Source organism: Maylandia zebra, linkage group LG23 (assembly GCF_041146795.1).
Source record: "Maylandia zebra isolate NMK-2024a linkage group LG23, Mzebra_GT3a, whole genome shotgun sequence".
Classification (NCBI taxonomy): domain Eukaryota; kingdom Metazoa; phylum Chordata; class Actinopteri; order Cichliformes; family Cichlidae; genus Maylandia; species Maylandia zebra.
Genome location: NC_135188.1, coordinates 34171239 through 34187967, shown reverse-complemented (window position 1 = coordinate 34187967; position 16729 = coordinate 34171239). Strand labels below are relative to the sequence as shown.

At 40.2% G+C, this 16729-nt stretch overlaps 1 protein-coding gene across 1 annotated transcript in view; it reads right to left on the bottom strand.

Annotated features, from left to right (window-relative positions):
- Positions 1-12885: 12885 nt before the first annotated feature.
- nalf1a (NALCN channel auxiliary factor 1a) overlaps positions 12886-16729 on the bottom strand; it is a 48130-nt gene continuing 44286 nt past the window's right edge. Inside the window, exon 3 of the mRNA XM_004573279.3 lies at positions 12886-13514. Within this exon, the coding sequence (XP_004573336.1) occupies positions 13216-13514 (299 nt within the window). The 3' untranslated portion in view covers positions 12886-13215. The remainder of the gene's footprint in view (positions 13515-16729) is intronic.

The window sequence follows — 16729 nt, the reverse complement described above, 5'->3', positions numbered from 1 at the left end:
CATCAGACTGCTGAACACGTCATAGACACCTCAGCTTCACTACTGGAACTTTAACATTATGCACTCCATACTGTACAGTAATGCCACTGTTTTGCACATGTCTCAACTCTGTATATTTTTATATATTTTATTTATTGTTTACTCTATTTAATTTGTAAAATATGTGTGTACACACACACACACACACACACACACACACACACACACACACACAGAAAAATATTTAGTATACACATCCAGAAATGCATATACTATTATATATTGTACATATATTCATTAGTTTCAGATGTAGCCATTCTTGTATTTTGCTTGTTTACATTATTGTATTTTGCACAACTCTGTTGCTTGTGAAGCTCGCACACAAGAATTTCACTCACATGTGCTGTACCAATGTACCTGCAAGTACAAGTGATTTGATTTGATTTGAAAATGATCATCACTAAATTGAAATTGAATTTATATTTTGAAAATGAATTGATTTGCTTTGAAACTGCATTTTATCCTTTAAAAATTCAGCTCTCGAATAATTTCAGTTTCACTTCTCACCATTCAGTTTCAGTTCTAGAATTCAATTTCAGTTCCAAAATTCAGTTTTTTGGAACTTACATCCTGTTCTGGTTCAAGCGCAGATTAATAGAATTACGTTTTACTAGCGGACCGAAAGTGTTACTGATGGGAATCTACAGCGTCTTGAGCTGAATTAAGACTTAAGAAGTCATTCGTCATATCGAATGACCAGCGGATAAACTCTCAGGTTGGTAATAAATGTATTACATGTATAAGGACAAGCGTCATGTTAACAAATGATAGCCGTAAGGTAACTTTTATGCTTATTGTAGCTGTTAGCTCAAAACGCTAATTTAGCGTAGTTTGCCCTGAATTCAGCTTTGACAAACAAATATGATCGACTGTTTCTAGTAGAATTCCAAAGTTGTCATCTTGGACCCTCTCAGAGTACCCCCTCTGTATGCTTGCAGAGACCCATACAGTAGGGAAACATGCAAAACGGTGTCCAAACCTTTGTATTTTAGCTTTATTTATGTCTTACACACAGTGTTGGGGAGTAACGGAATACATGTACCGCCGTTACGTATTTAAAATACAAAATATGAGTAACTGTATTCTGTTACAGTTACCGTTTAAAAAGGTGGTATTTAGAATACAGTTACTTTGTTGAAATAAATGGATTACACTGTTTCCCTGTTTCATATTGTGGCGGGTCAGGACTGTTTGGTTTTGTTTGACAGCTACGTTCTGTTGTTCCAGGCGGCAGCGTTACGGTTGCCATGGTTACATGGTGTAAAATATCAACTCCAGTGACTTATTTACATCAGGACGCTCTCTCTCTGCGTGTTTCCTGGGTGAGAGAGGCCTTTTTGTTGTTGTTGTGCTAGGCTAATAGGCAGAATGCGACAGGTATAGCTCTAAAGAATGTAGCATCATAGGCAGTGTAGTCCGTGCTGCAGGGAGAATGGACTGCCATACCCGTTATGTGTCTGTGAGCGAGGGAGAAAAAGGAAAAGTCGGAGCTGTCATCGAGCAGAAACGGGAGCTGGGAGCATGTAAATATAATAATAACCACTGCAGCCAAGAAGAGTGCCTGACGAGCCCAGGTGTAAGTACGCTATTAAGACTTGACTGTATGCTGTGTTCATGTTTTTCTTCGAAACAATAAGTTCCGTTGGAGCAGCCTTTCAACGCCTCTGTCTGTCTCTCGCAAGCAAAGTTGACCCAGACAACAAAGTAAAGCTATTTTTCGGCTACGAGCCGACACGGACCCCGCCGTATTAGCCAGAGGTCCCTTTACTACAGTTCGGAGACGGGACCTTCAGTAACAGTAATAAATCACAGCAATAGTACATTCACGTAGTTGTAAGCAGCATGATAATATATTAAGTAATCCAAAGTATTCACAATACGTTAATCTCATCGAGTAACGTAACGGAATACGTTACAGAATACATTTTGGGGCATGTATTCTGTAATCTGTAATGGAATACATTTTAAAAGTAACCTTCCCAACACTGCTTACACAGCATCCCAACTCTTTAGCTAACTTAATAACTTTAGCTAAAGTGAATAGTTAGTCTAATTCATTAGTGCAGCATTACTGGATCACCTCTGTTTGAAGTGATATGATATGATATGATATACAACTATCACTGAAACAGCAAACTTTGTAAATAAGCAAACAACACTTCTCATTCTCTAAACGTTTGGCCACAGCTGTAGATTACACTATCAGTGCTTGTTCACTCTTGACAATAATTACATTTCTAAATTCTCTCTGTGCATTTACAGGTAAACAATATCTAATATTTTATCTAAATGACTGCTTCGTCTTTGAAAAGGGTGAAGAGCCATAGGCCGGTGACAGTTCAGTTCTACTCTAAGTACATCCTTACATTTAGTGCGCTGTCTTTGTTGTTTTGTTTTTATTTTTTTTAATAAATAAAATGGTGTTAATACATTGAGCCGGCCTCAGTGTGCATCCCTGAACCTGTGCAAACGTTCTTCTTAATTACATTTCATTTCCAAAGTTCATATTTCCTGGGGGCTAGAATTCCCCCAGGTGGCATTGTCATTTTATTATTTCTTTCATAACCCCGCCGACCACTTGGTCACACAGGTTACAAACAAGTATTGAACCTTGATACAGAGAAATTTTGAACCTTGATACTTTGAACCCTGCTATTTTAATGTTGTACAACATGACTGAACTAATGATGATGAATGAATTGGTGATAGTGTAACCCAACTTACGAATTATTATTAAGAATGACTGAACTCCCATTAGCCAGTATCAGAAGATCTAGAATCGGCAGGAGCCCAAGGTATAAAGACCAATAAGGAGAGACCACACCACAATAGACTGTTCACAAATTTGTTATATTTGACACACAGCAGTTGCAACAAATGTAATGAAAGCAATAAAATAAAATACAAAATATTTCCCCCAAAATAACAAACTAAATAAAAGTGCGCGCATACAGCTTTCTCTGAGTCAAATGTATGAGTGAATAATGTCTGGTAACTGATGGATCGTTGGGGCCCATTCAGTTTGTTTAACGTTTGTCCTACCACACTCCGATGGAGGAAGAAAGTTCGTAGTCCTGCAGGTATCTGAAGCTTCAATGGGAACGAAACTTTGGCTTTAATAAAACCTCAGCAAATCCTGTTCACTTTTGGGTTGGCTCGCCATCCAGTTAACCGGAACCGGAATCGCCGCTCCTCAATGAGAGCTTGCTTCAGACCGGGTCCGTGTGTCGAACCTGACCGATGACAGGGTGAAACTCTGAACGACCAAAAACTGCAGCAGACTTGCTTGACTCCTAGCGATTCAACTTCGGGAACATTAGTTTCTCTGGCACATGGCATTGTATGAACAGGAACGAAATGGCAACACAGGAAATCATGTGATCAAGGTCAACAGCAAGGGTCACTGGGAACTCATTGCTGATTGGCCAAGTTAAACAACAACAGATAATCTTATTTGTCCACATCTTCCTTTAAACAAAAAAAGAAAAAGAAATTACTAAATTGTTTACATCATACACGAAAAAAAAAACTACTTTCCACTGCTCTTTTTTCTTTTCTTTTTTTTTTCTAGCTGGGCTACAATAGCTGATCTGAATAGTAGTCACTGCAATTTGACACTACTTTAGTTTAATTTGTGGGAGTTATTCTTAAATTGTTCGTGACATATATTTGACCATTGTTTATAGGTCAGGTTTTTTGTTTTGTTTTTGTTTTTTTTATAAATTTTATTTTCAGTCACAGCAGCATGTTAACAACAAAACATTGAACATACAGTAGTTTGCTGTTCAGTATTTACAATACCCCAAAAGATAACAGAAATAGAGAAGGAAAAAACAAACAAACAAACCAAAGAAACCCCTACAAAACAACAAACAACAAACAAACAACAACAAACAAATAGAAAAATAAAATGTATAAGGGACATTCAGTGTACAGTTAGCTATGATAGCGATATAGAGATATGGTATCTGGTCATGATAAGGTGGTCATTTTAAATGTTTCCATGTACATCAGGAATGGCTGCCATGCCTTAAGAAATTTGGTGGTTGAACCTGCCAGTGTATAACTCATCTTTTCTAAATGTAAAAACCTCATGAGCTCCGCAAGCCACTGTTCATGTGTGGGAGGAGCTTCCTGCTTCCATCTTAAAAGTATAAGGCGCCTTGCGATAAGTGAAGCAAAGGCAATAGAATTCGATTAGCATTTTGGCAAAGTGATGTCTTGAGGTATCACCCCAAAGATAGCCGTTAGAGCAGAAGGATCATATTTAACGTTATACATCTCTGACAGAGTGTTAAATATAGACACCCAATAGGTATGAAGATTGGGGCATGTCCAAAAGGTATGAAGGAGCGAACCTGTTTCTGCTTTACATCTGTTACACAGAGGGTCAGCTCCTGGATAGAACTTGGCTAACTTTTCCTTGGAGATATGTAATCGGTGTAGGACCTTAAATTGAAGGAGCCCATGCCTGGCACATATCGAAGAAGAGTGTACCCTCTGGAGAAAAGATTGCCAGAGCTCATCTGTTATAGTCATCCCAAGGTCTTTCTCCCACTGTGCTTTAAGGATGAAGAGAGAAGGAGATTGAAGATCTAATAGTATAGCATAGATTTCTTTAATCGCCCCTCTCTTATGAATGTTTATATTAATAATTTTATCCAAAGAAGTTTCCTCAGGTAGTTCCGGAAATGAAGGAAATCGACTCTTTACAAAGTGACGAATTTGTAAATAGCGGAAAAAATGTTGCCGAGGAACATTAAACTGCTTCAGGAGCTGCGTGAATGAGGCAAAAATCCCATCTACAAAAAGGTCTTTGATATTTCTAAGGCCATTACTTTCCCATATTTTAAAGGCAGAGTCCATCATGGAGGATGGGAACATATGATTTGAGCAGATAGGTGCTTTAATTGACATTAAGTGTAACCCCAACCTTTTCCTACATTGCACCCAGATTCTGAGCGAGTCATACAACAAAGGGTTACGTTTATAGGTGTATAGTTCTAATGGGAGAGCTGATAGGTCAGGTTTTTATATGGGACGAATCCAAAGACCAGGTCAGCGATTCCAGAACCCAAAGTGTTCCAGTGTTCACTGGACGGCGAGCCAACCCAAGATCCTAGGAGACGATATACATACACACGCACATTCATTCGCACATTGATGGACTCCAATCATCTACTGTACAAGTAGTGCGGTAGGACAGACAATCACACACACACTCCTCATTGGATGGACTCTATTGCAATACACCCGTTTGTCATTGGCCCCACCGGTACCATTTGGACCAAGACTAATTCTTTACTTGTGCACAATTTTATTTTATTCTTTTTTTTTTCTTTTTTTTTTCTTTTGCTACTTTGGGTCAACATTTTTTGCTTGAAGTTCTGTGTAATTCTGTGTTGTTTAGTGATGTTAAGCCTTTTAAAAGAATTTTTTAAAGTACTTTTAAGCCACACAACTGTGTTTGTCTGGTTCCTCTGCCGTTCATGTACCAGAGCTCTAAGAGTCGTTCTTAGTCTTCTGATACTAGCCCAAATTACTCATTACCTTGGTTATTATCCATTGGTTCTGTTAAAACATTAAACACAAATATATAAAATATAACTATTTACAGAGAGACTGTAGACGCGATACGTGCAAATACACAAAATGTACCACACTAAGTTGGTGTGGTGCATTTTTTTTTTATCAGTAACTTGATAAAAAAAAAAATTTTTATCAATAACTTACCAGAAGTCTGTCCAAATATATTTGCTCAAATGTATGTGGATGATGCAGTTATATATACGCAAGCAAATAGTGTTCAGCAGGTGGCAAAAGATCTTACAGCTGCTTTAGCATTAATGGCTGGAGGACTCATGCCTAATGTTGAACACCTCAAAAACTGTCTGCATGTATTTTTCAAAATGCCCCTTAAACTTGAAGCAATCAAACATATTCCTGGATGGAGTAGAGCTTGAATTAGCTCCAGAATTTAAATATCTTGAGGTCATTCTAGACCCCACATTATCCTTTAAGAGTCACACAAATAAAGTGTCCCAGGTACTTAAATGTAATAATCGAAATTTTAATCATATATGTAATAATTTAAATATGAATGTTGCAAAAACTTATTTTTACTCAATGATCATCTCTCATATGGACTATTGTTTGACGTCCTGGTCACTTGCTTGTCCAACAACACTATTGAAAACATTTATAAAAGAAGTTTAAAAGTACTTGACTAAAAACGGACTTCCCACCACCACTGTCATGTGTTAAAAAAACATAAATTACTGAACTTCAATAACTTAGTGAAACTTAAAAGAGTGTGTTTAATATATAAAATCTTACACTCCCTTGCTCCACCACCACTAAAGCAGTTCATTAGGCATAAAGAAAGCTCAGACAGGACCACTCGAGCTACAACCCGAGGAGACTTGTTTATACCCCACAGACGGACAGCATTTGGGCAGAACGTCCTTTCTGTCCAGGGTGGCCATCTGTGGAATAGTCGTCCTCAATCCATTAGAGAATGCTCGACAACTTGTTTAAGGCACAGGTTAAAAACTGGTTATGGACAAATCAAGTGTGTGATCATGTATAAGTTGTATAGTTTTAATGTTTTATTTGGGAATAGAATGGTGTGTGTGTGAGTTTGGTGATGGAGTTTTTATTATAAATGAATTATGAATTTTTTTTATGAATTATTATGTCTATTTTTTTAATGTTTTACGGACAACGGATGGAAATTAGCCCTTGGCTATAATCTGGCATGTTTACATTCATGTAATTTATTTTACATTTATGTTCATTAACATGTACTGTCCTAAAATAAATAAATAAACGCGCCAGACGCGCTACTTTGACGCGTTTTCGTGACGCAAATCTGCTTCTGAATTTTCGCAGGACCCTCAATTGCGCATCATCGTGCTTCTCCATTGACTGTACATGTAAACCTGACGCTCTGGTCGCGTCTATTGCGTTTGGTGTGAACACACCATAAGAGTCGTTCTTAATCTTCTGATACTAGCCCAAATTACTCATTACCTTGGTAATTATCCACTGGTACTGTATATAACTCCACGTAAGTGCTACACCATAATGGGCAGAGTCCCGTTATCAACAATTTATACTTGGCCTATCCAGCGAGCGCTGATATCAGTGATGTTGCAATATCAAAGTGGCTAAATGTAGCCGTTACACCCATACCCAGAGGGCATGGGTACCTTTGGTATCTTCAAGAGGATGATAAGCTGGTCCAGTGTTCCCTTACCAAGGGGAAAAACATCTTGCATGGTTTCTCCTGAATCTGAGATTAAAGGGCAGATCTCCTCTCCAGTACTTGCCCAGCTAAAATGAGGAGTGCGATTTCCCTTGTTGTCAGTCACCATCCAGTCCCTCTTCTGAACTTCACAACTAGCAGATGTGTTATTTATTTTTGACATATCAAAATGAAAATATTGAACAGAAAACCTATAAACTATAAGGCCCATTAAAATCGAGGGTGAGGAGGTGGAAACAGTGGACAGCTACAGGATCACCTGAATGACAGCCTGGACTGGAGGACCAACAGTCATGAGCTTTTTGAGAAAGTTCAGATCCTTTAATGCATGCAGCAAGAAGTTGGAGATTTTCTAACAGTCTGCGATAGCGAGTGCATCCAAGTTGCTGTCGTCTACTGGGAGAGGCAGCATCAGTGCCAGAGATGCCTGCAGGATCAACTAACTGATTCACAAGGCTGGAACCATCATTGGCCAGAATTTGGAGGCGTTGGAGTCATCAAGAGGCAGGAAGTCAAACTGAACAAACTGCTCTCCATCACAAGCCATCTAACCCTGCTCCAGTCCACACTACTGAGGCAACAGAGCTCCTTCTCTCTCAGACTGATCCAACCTTGGTGCCATAAAGAACACTAGAGCCTATCCCAGCTATGATAAGGCGATAGTCAGGGAACAACCTGGTCAGGTTGCCAGTCATGTCTTTAGACTGTGCAGTTAGTGGGCGGAAACCAGAGTACCTGGAAAGAATCCAAACTCCACGCAGAAGGGCCCAGCCAGGTGGTGGAATTGAACTCAGGACCTATGAGGCAACAGTGCTAATCACCACGCCACACTAACGGAAACTCTGTAAACTCTTTGCACTGTCTCACAGTCCTCACTCTGAGCCTGTGGCACTTTACTTTACCTCTGTTGTTTACTTATTGGTAATAAAGGTAGTATTGTGACTCTATAATTTCCCTCTTGGGATCAATAAAGAATCTATTAGGTAACAACTTCTAGTTTGTTAGAGGCCTAGTGGACGTTAAAAGGGGGAACCACGGCCCCAATTTACATTCCAGAGCCACTGTACCCAACCTTGGTTTGATGTTGCAGAGGTACGTCAGCTGGGACCACCACACAACATCCAGAACCTTGAGGGACTCAGGACAAATCCATCAATGTAGAGGGCTTTGGGCATCAAATAGTGTTTTTTTTTTAACTACCTCAGTGTCCTCTGCTCCACTGATAGGCAAGCTGCCTCCCTCGTCGGATGCAGCACTTCATCCCCACCGTATAAAGTTTGTACAAAGCATTGCTTCACTGTCCTACCAAACATCTCCCATACTCCAGTTTTTGCTTAACCCACTCCTCTTGGTTCCTCTCATTACTAAATGCTTTGCAGCTCTTCAATAATCAATGATACAGACACTGGGGAAAAAAGCACAAACAGCAGTAATGTTTAACATAATTTATATTTATTTTCTTTTGAACAAAATGTTAATAAATGTATTTGTTTTACGTCCAAAAAAGGTCATGACTCGTGGGACGCATTTTATAAATAATTTCATCCAAGTCTTTTGTAGAAAAAAAAGAAAGTAAATTAGCAAACTAAAGCATCTCTAGTATGACAATATGACAACTTTATCAGATTTTTTTCCTCTATATTTGAACCCTTTCTCAATCCAAGCTTCATTTTTTGTATATTTTCCTTTAAGACCTCTTTCATCTCCTCAACTCACACCACAGCTTTAGACAACAGAAAAATGCAGCAAAGGTCTCAAAAAACAGACAAAAACCAAGGAGCCAAACAGAAAACACAGTGAGATTCCAACAGTGGGGGAAGTAGGGAGAGGTTAGGGAAGATATTTGGGATTCCACATCCTCAGGACATATTTACAACATAAAGGACAGGGTGCCGGTGGATGGATTGGCGTGGGGGCGGTGCTGGAAAGTGGTATGTTGATTCGGGGTGGGGTTCATCTGCATAGATCCACAGGACTCATATCATGAACAGCTAGAGATTGAAGGAAGGAGGGAGCACAAAGTGTGGGTCTATTACATCCACTGCTGTCTTCAAGGGAATGTAAGTTCTTGTCAACAGAGTTTGTCAAGGAAATCAAAACAAATCTCAAAAAATAAAAATAAAAAATAGAGCCAATGTGGAATGGTTGTGGCGGTGGTAGACGTAGGGGAAAAACTATGGACATCTTAAAAACCTGACTTACTTTTGGACTTTATCGTTTCGCTCTGACATGTGAGCGAAGAGCAAATCGATGGGTGGTAAATAATGTGAGGCTGTAAATGAGGAAAAAGCCAATCTGGAAACAAAGTTCACCATCAGCAAAACAAGAATGTCTTCATTTAGATTTGGTGTACTTAGTATACGTTTTTTGTCAGTATTTGCTCACGGGTGGTTCAAATCCCTATTTCTGCTGCCTAATAGGCGAGTTCAAACTAATCTTAATCCCTGCATGATCCATCCTCATGTAAATGTGCACTTTACTAGCAGCAGCCATGCAAAAAAAAAAAAAAAAGGAAAAAGAAAGAAAATCACACGGATCAGCCCTTGAAAACTCCTCACACTCCTCACACGCTGACAGTAACACAGCCCTTTGCTAGTCTGTGAAAGATAGCGGTTGATCAGCTTGTCTAAGGGTGATGTAAGAGTCAACGGTTTGATAGATTGGGTGGCTGGCTAGTCACATGCACCAACTCTGTGATACTGACAAGCTGAGCCATCAGTAGTGAAGATGTCACAAAGTAGGACACTAACCCCAGCTGTTTGTTTTTTCCCTCCTATATTGCACTTTTGCCTCATTAGATTTATGCAGCAGAGGCACTCAAAGATCTCGGGGCCTCATTTATCAGAACTAAAAATGACGTTCTGTGGGATGCATGGAATGGGGCCTGCAGCACAGAGTTGTAGGCACGTTAGTGTTTTCTGTAGTAATTTAATAGACAACTAACTTGAAAATCAGAAAGGAGACATTTGCTCACTCGCCATATTGTTGTTGGTTAATACTGACAATGATCAATAATGCAATGTGTTTAAATGCTTTCAGCGCTTCCATTTTTTCAACATCTTTCTTGCACATTGAAGTCTGAAGAATGATGTCAGATCTAAATTACTCGGACCATCCGAGGAGCATGTGAATGTGGAGAAAAAAGATTTTAGAACCAATTGACTGAAGATTTTTGTGAACATTTAGGGGCATTTGGCACTGTTGAACTTTTGTACACTTTGCTTGTCATTTTAATTTTCTGTTTTCCAGCTAGCTAGTAACATCAGTGCCATTCTCCTTGATTTTAGCTTAGACTTGTTATAAAAACGGTAATCTTTTTCCCCACAATGGGTGTCGCAATAACCATGAACTGTTTACACCAATATTTCACAAGTAAACGTTGGTATTGTACGATGGCCCTGCAACTTAAGAAAACAGCATAACAGAAAAATTATGTGTCAGGAATTTACTTTTTATCTTTAAATTACACATTTGTGCTTTGTGTAGGGTGTGGCGCAGGACCCACATGCATGTGAAGTCATTGAGAGGCTGCCGTGGAAAGTTACTAGACTGCATAGCAACAGGGAGATAGGAAGGAGTTTTCCTTTACAGGAAGAAGACCTGTGATTGGAGCAGAGATGAAGCATGAGCCGGACACCAGACCAAATACAGGAAAGAGGGATGCCTATGGCGCCATGTGTAACTTGAACCTTCAACTATTTAATAAATTTTAAAAACTTATCATTTGAATTTTTTTCATGTTCTCTCAAAAAAAGAACACAGCAGCTGCAAAATCTCACAAAAACCAATGAAGTTAAATTAAAAAAACAATGTAAATAGAAAAAAGAGACGATAACTTCACGGAACAGTGGCGGAAGTGACAAGCTAACATTAAACAGCAAAAATGTAGCTACAGCATTATATGACTCACTATTAAAACGCTTCATCTGCATCTTTTTCTTCCTCACAACACTGATGAACCCTCAACATCTTTGAAGTGTATCTCTTTTTTAAAGTGTTATTTTTGTACTTTAGTTGTATTTTGTGTTCCTCTGCAGTGTCTCTCTATTTCCTGGTGTTCTCTCAAAAGTTGATTTGCATTTGACCACTCGGGACCACCGTAGTAGTTGTGTCCACAATGCACGTATAATATTACTGTAGCTACCCGTCATAATTGTAACTGTAAGTGCAATGGCAGAAATAATGCTACATAACAATTCTGACAGCGAAATTTCTGTTTCTATTTTTTAAATGACTTTTTAGGAGGTACTAAGATAAAACTGAACTTTTTTGGGGTCATAATTAATGACAAGTAACCCAAACATCCTGGAGAAAAGCTTGATGCCTATTAGAATAGAGCCTGCTGTTGGCCTCACAAACAACTGTGTGCAGTAAAAGTGACATCAAAACTGCCGGCGTGCGCTACACTTTGGTGTTTCAGATTGTCGTGTACTTCTTGATTTTTGTAACCTGCTGTACGAGCGGGTCGCTTCCATGATATATCAGTGGAATAGTGCTGTGATTCCGAGATTACAAAGACGGAGACTACTACAGCTGGAAACGGCGAGACTTTCTATAAAACAAAGTCTGCAATCCTTTTGATTCCAGTTTGGATTTCTTTTAATCCCACCAGCACTGATATGATTTCTTTATTTTTCCCTGAGAGGCAACATCTGCCGCTCAGGAGAATATTACAGTGAGTCTGGCGTGCCTTGAGCATCAGTAAATGGATACAGGGCTGTGGTGATGTCACAGTTTATAATGTCCATAGGCTAAGCTTAAGTGCAGTCATGTTGTTATGTAGTCCCTCATTAAGGTTAGCACTAAGGTCTTGACAAGTGTAACTGATAATTTGATAGCTTACGCTTGGCTGATAAATGAGGCCCCTGGTGTTTTGGCTTCATGCAACTGTCCTCTAGTGTCCCTGGGTTGTCCCTGCAAGTCTAAGTACTCGCCGTGCTGCCTGTCTGCAACACCAACACCACTGTATGAGGTAAACTGAACACTTTAGAAACCAGAAAACACCATTTCCCCCCGCCCAGGAGCGCTACACGGTGACTAATCTGAGCTTACTGTTCCTGCAACACCATGCAATCGTGAGCTGAGTTGTCACCACCTTTTCTTTTTTTTTGTAACCACTCCACCTCTCCTAACTTGCTTAACAACCCAACAAGCTAGAGGAGAAAGTGAGCCAGTCTCAGAGCACTTAAGGTCCTAAAATATGTAGGCATGTACTGTCATAAGGGGTTGAGGAAAGGTCCAGTCTGACAGAAACACAAGCTGAATATCAGAATACAGAATCACATACATTTTGTTTTCTGGGAAACAAGATCCACAAGTGATAGATGGAGCTGGTCCCAGCCGGCCCTCGAGCAACATCACATACAAGGTAGTAAAGAAGATCCGTCTAAGGTGATGGAGAGCAAGAAGTGGGAAACAGCTGATATGTCAAAAACATTCTGGCACCTGAAAGAAAGTGCAGCAAAAATCTAAAAGTAACGAATGAGAGTGCACACCTCATCGATGTCCATTTTTTCCTCTGACATGCTATCCGTACACACACATCGAAAACAGACGGAGGAGGGTGGAGAGAAGGGAGGGGAGGGGGGGGGGGGGGGGGGGGGACAATATGCTAGAAAACATTTGGATGGAATAGAAACAATGAGCAGGTTTCAAGTGGCAAGAGGTCAGTTCTTTTAGGGGTGGTGGTTCTCAAACATCTCTCTCCGGTTGATGTCCAATTCCAGCACCCTCCGCTCCAATTAAAACCTTCCCACTTCCTGTGGTTGGCGGTTCATCGGCAGCAGGCTTGTGGAGGCATTTCCAGCACATCTCACCAGCTGTGTCCCTGGCAGCCATGACAAGCCTTCGTCTTCCTCCCTGTCAACAATCGCTCTACGCAAGCTCCAGCCCTGATTAAACCCCAAGGTTCACTCCTCATTAGAAGCACTTTCCTCTGGCGAGAAAATGGCAGCCACGCCCACCAACGAAGAATTATGGGAGGCTGAAATGATAATGACAGTGTGTAGGAGGACAAGGGCCAGCAGGCAGATCTTCAGTCGCCCGCTGCACAGTCTCGGGGTGGCGGCGGAAGTGACCGAAGCCCCCACGGGCTGGCAGGAAGAAGCAGTTCTTTTTAGCGTGCCCCCTGAAGGGTTGTCCATTTTGGAGTCCCATCGGACGTCGCAGCACTCCGCCTCACTGTCTGATGGATGGTTTCCCAAGAGACCTGAGAAAGAGAAGACACTGGATGAAAAAGCTGAGGTTCCCCTGCTGTGCACTTGTATTTATAACAGGGGGTCACTGGTAGTTTGGTGTTCTCACAGCAGATATACCAACTGTGTTCTGTATTCCACTGTTTTGCTTCACAATCAGCTGTTCACACGCTCATATGGAAGGCCAGAAGGAACCAAACCAAAAATAAGAAATGGCTCATAAATACATAAATATGCCATTAAATGTAAAAGTGCATTCAGTGCTTTGCAAACTTTGAAACACAAGAAACTAAAGTCGTGACACCATAATTGCTTCAAGATGTGACACTAACACATTTTAACATCATTAATGTGACTTTTAAACATTTAAGCTAACCGGTCTCACGCCGTCTTGTAGCCTGGTGAAGGAGTTCGTTTCTTTCCAAATCAAAGACAAATGAATTACGCTGATTGATTTTTCTTGGTGATAAATGAGCTGACAAAATGAACAATTTTGTTTGCTGTTATTCCAACTGTGCAAAACATATTTACACATTTGCGGCTTATTGTAGGGCTCCTGCAATAAAAGTAATGTGCTCAGCCCAAGTTATAATGAACCAGCCAATGTAAAAGGGGGTCAAATTTGTGCATTAGGGTCAGCATACCTCACTAATCCATTAATATCTGCGATTTTCCAACTGCAGCCAGTGATATCAGACAGTTCAGCTTCACCCATCAATACTGGATCCATGAAGAAAAACCAACGTAACAACAAGATGCGAAAAAAGGTTTTGTAGCTGAGAAGGACATGAACTGAAATTTTTATTGATTGCTCAAGGATGCAAAGAGAGTCCTCAGCATGTTTTGGTTATTTTTAGGGGCTGTAGGTAATGTTATCAGTATGTGTCAAACGCTAACAGTAATTATCTAATACAAAGAGACAAAAAGAGTAAAGAGAGACTGTTTTCCATTTAGCCTTTTTAGCTAAATCTGATACATCTCTATGGTGGCTTTCTGTGAAGTTGCTTAATAATAATAATTTTAAAAAGTTGAAAAAAATAACCGTGCAATAAACAGCTCACATGGAGCACAAATGACAATGATCTGTCTAACACCAGCCACCTTGTTGCTCATCTGCTGCCTCGGTAAACGGATCAAACGCACTAGACCTCAGCGTGTGGCTCTAATCACAACCAGACACGGTGACCCTCAAATGAACTCCAATTAGAGCTCACCACGGCACAGAGGGAGCGCATTGCTGCATCAGTTGATGGTTCTGGAAGTCTTAACTTGCCAGCATGTTTATAAAAAAAAAAAGAAAGAAAGAACAAAAACACCATGGCTGCTGTGATCATCTGCACGGGGAAGCTTAAACTGCAGAGAGAGAAGCTCACTTAGTTCTAACTAAAGCAAAGCATAAGTAGAGAGCATGTGATTGATGATGAGAGCAGATTGAGGACTGATGGGGCTGCTGGATTAGACCCCTTCTCTGTGTGGACTGACACCTCACCTGACTCGTCTGTTGCACCTGTGACAAGTGAGATGATTTACCCTTTTATCATCTTTAAGAGACATTATGAAAACGATTAGGTTTGAGTTTGCTGTTGAATCTTACATTGGTACGACTCATTTCCACCTGCAACCCTTCCAACCTGAGGTATCGACCCTTCCTACGTCGATATTCCACTAATGTAAGAGGTCATGCTGCTTTTGTTGCCATGCTGGTAGTGTAGGTAAAATATTTAAAGTGTACCACAAGTAGCTTTTTGTCACTTTGAACTGGGGGATTATCTTTTTGGATCTGCTCCCATGGTGCATTGAAAGATGCAGACTGGATTATGGTGGATTCACATAGATTTATGCCATAATGTGAGCCCTATTTGTTGTTGCAAAGAGCACTGCCAATTTGATTTTAGCAGCTCCTGGTTGCAATGCACCAATAAGTTTATGGACGACTACACTAAATTGCCGATTCACTCACCCATCCAAATCATTTAAATCAGGTGTTCCGATCCCTTCCATGGCCATAGATGTATAAAATCAAGCACCTAGCCATGCAGACTGCTTCTACAAACATACATAAATGAATGGGTCGCTCTCAGGAGCTCAGTAAATTCTAGCGTGGTACCGTGATAGGATATGACTGTACACCCGTAGACAGAGCAAGGTCCACAAAGACATGAATGAGTCAGTTTCGTGTAGAAGAACTTGACTGGCCTGCACAGAATCCTGACCTCAACCCGACAGGACACATTTGGAACGAAACAGAGTGGAAACTGAGCCAGGTCAACATCAGTATCTGATCTCACAAATATGCTTCTGGGAAAATGGTCAAAAATTCTTATAAACACTCCTAAACTTTATAGAAAACCTTCTCAGAATAGTTGAAGCTGGGTGACATCATATTAAACTGGGATGTCACTCAAGTTCATATGCGTTTGATGGCAGACAAGTGAGTACTTTTGGCAATATAGTGTAGCGCTGGATTAGTTCAACACTGAAGATGGCTTAGAAATTTAATAATATCTAGATTGTAGCTACGAAGGAGTTCTAGGATAATGATATGTTTGAATAGTGCAAGCCACACTAAAAATGTGAGTATCACCGCTGGGTGTTTACATTTAGCTGAGATGTTAAAGCAGTTTTTTAAAGCAAAACATGGAAGGGCAGGCAAAGAGGATTGGAAGTCACTTAATTGGCTCCAAAAGCTGAGCGCCGCAGACAGCCGTGTTGCTGGAACTGCTGACTGTTACCGACACAAATCAGGCGCTAAACTAGCATGACTAACTTCCTGTTGATTCTAGAACACCTGCATGCACCTGCCCCTTTCTCTTCACAAAGTATTTCACTGTGGCTCACAGTTTGCTTACAGCAGCCATTAATATTTTTGATGGCATATTTTTAAATTTATGGCAAACTAACTTATTATAACCATCAGGAATTCTTTAATTCACTCACATTAACCTAACATGCATGTCTTTGAACTTTGGAAATCCACGGAGACTCACAGGAGGGAACACGGTCAAACAGGACGTCAAACGTTCCTGCTCAGAGGTGAGAGTGCTAATGCCCAAATGGTATTTTTAAAAAATTGTTGGAAAGGGACACCAAAAGGGCAGGAAAAGCTTTGTAAAAACCAAAAATAATTCACATCACAGTTTTCCTCAGTAACCTTTTTTTTTATAACAGAAACAAGACGATAATTGAATAAAAACTAACACACGATGAAATGCATCGACACCTTCATCAA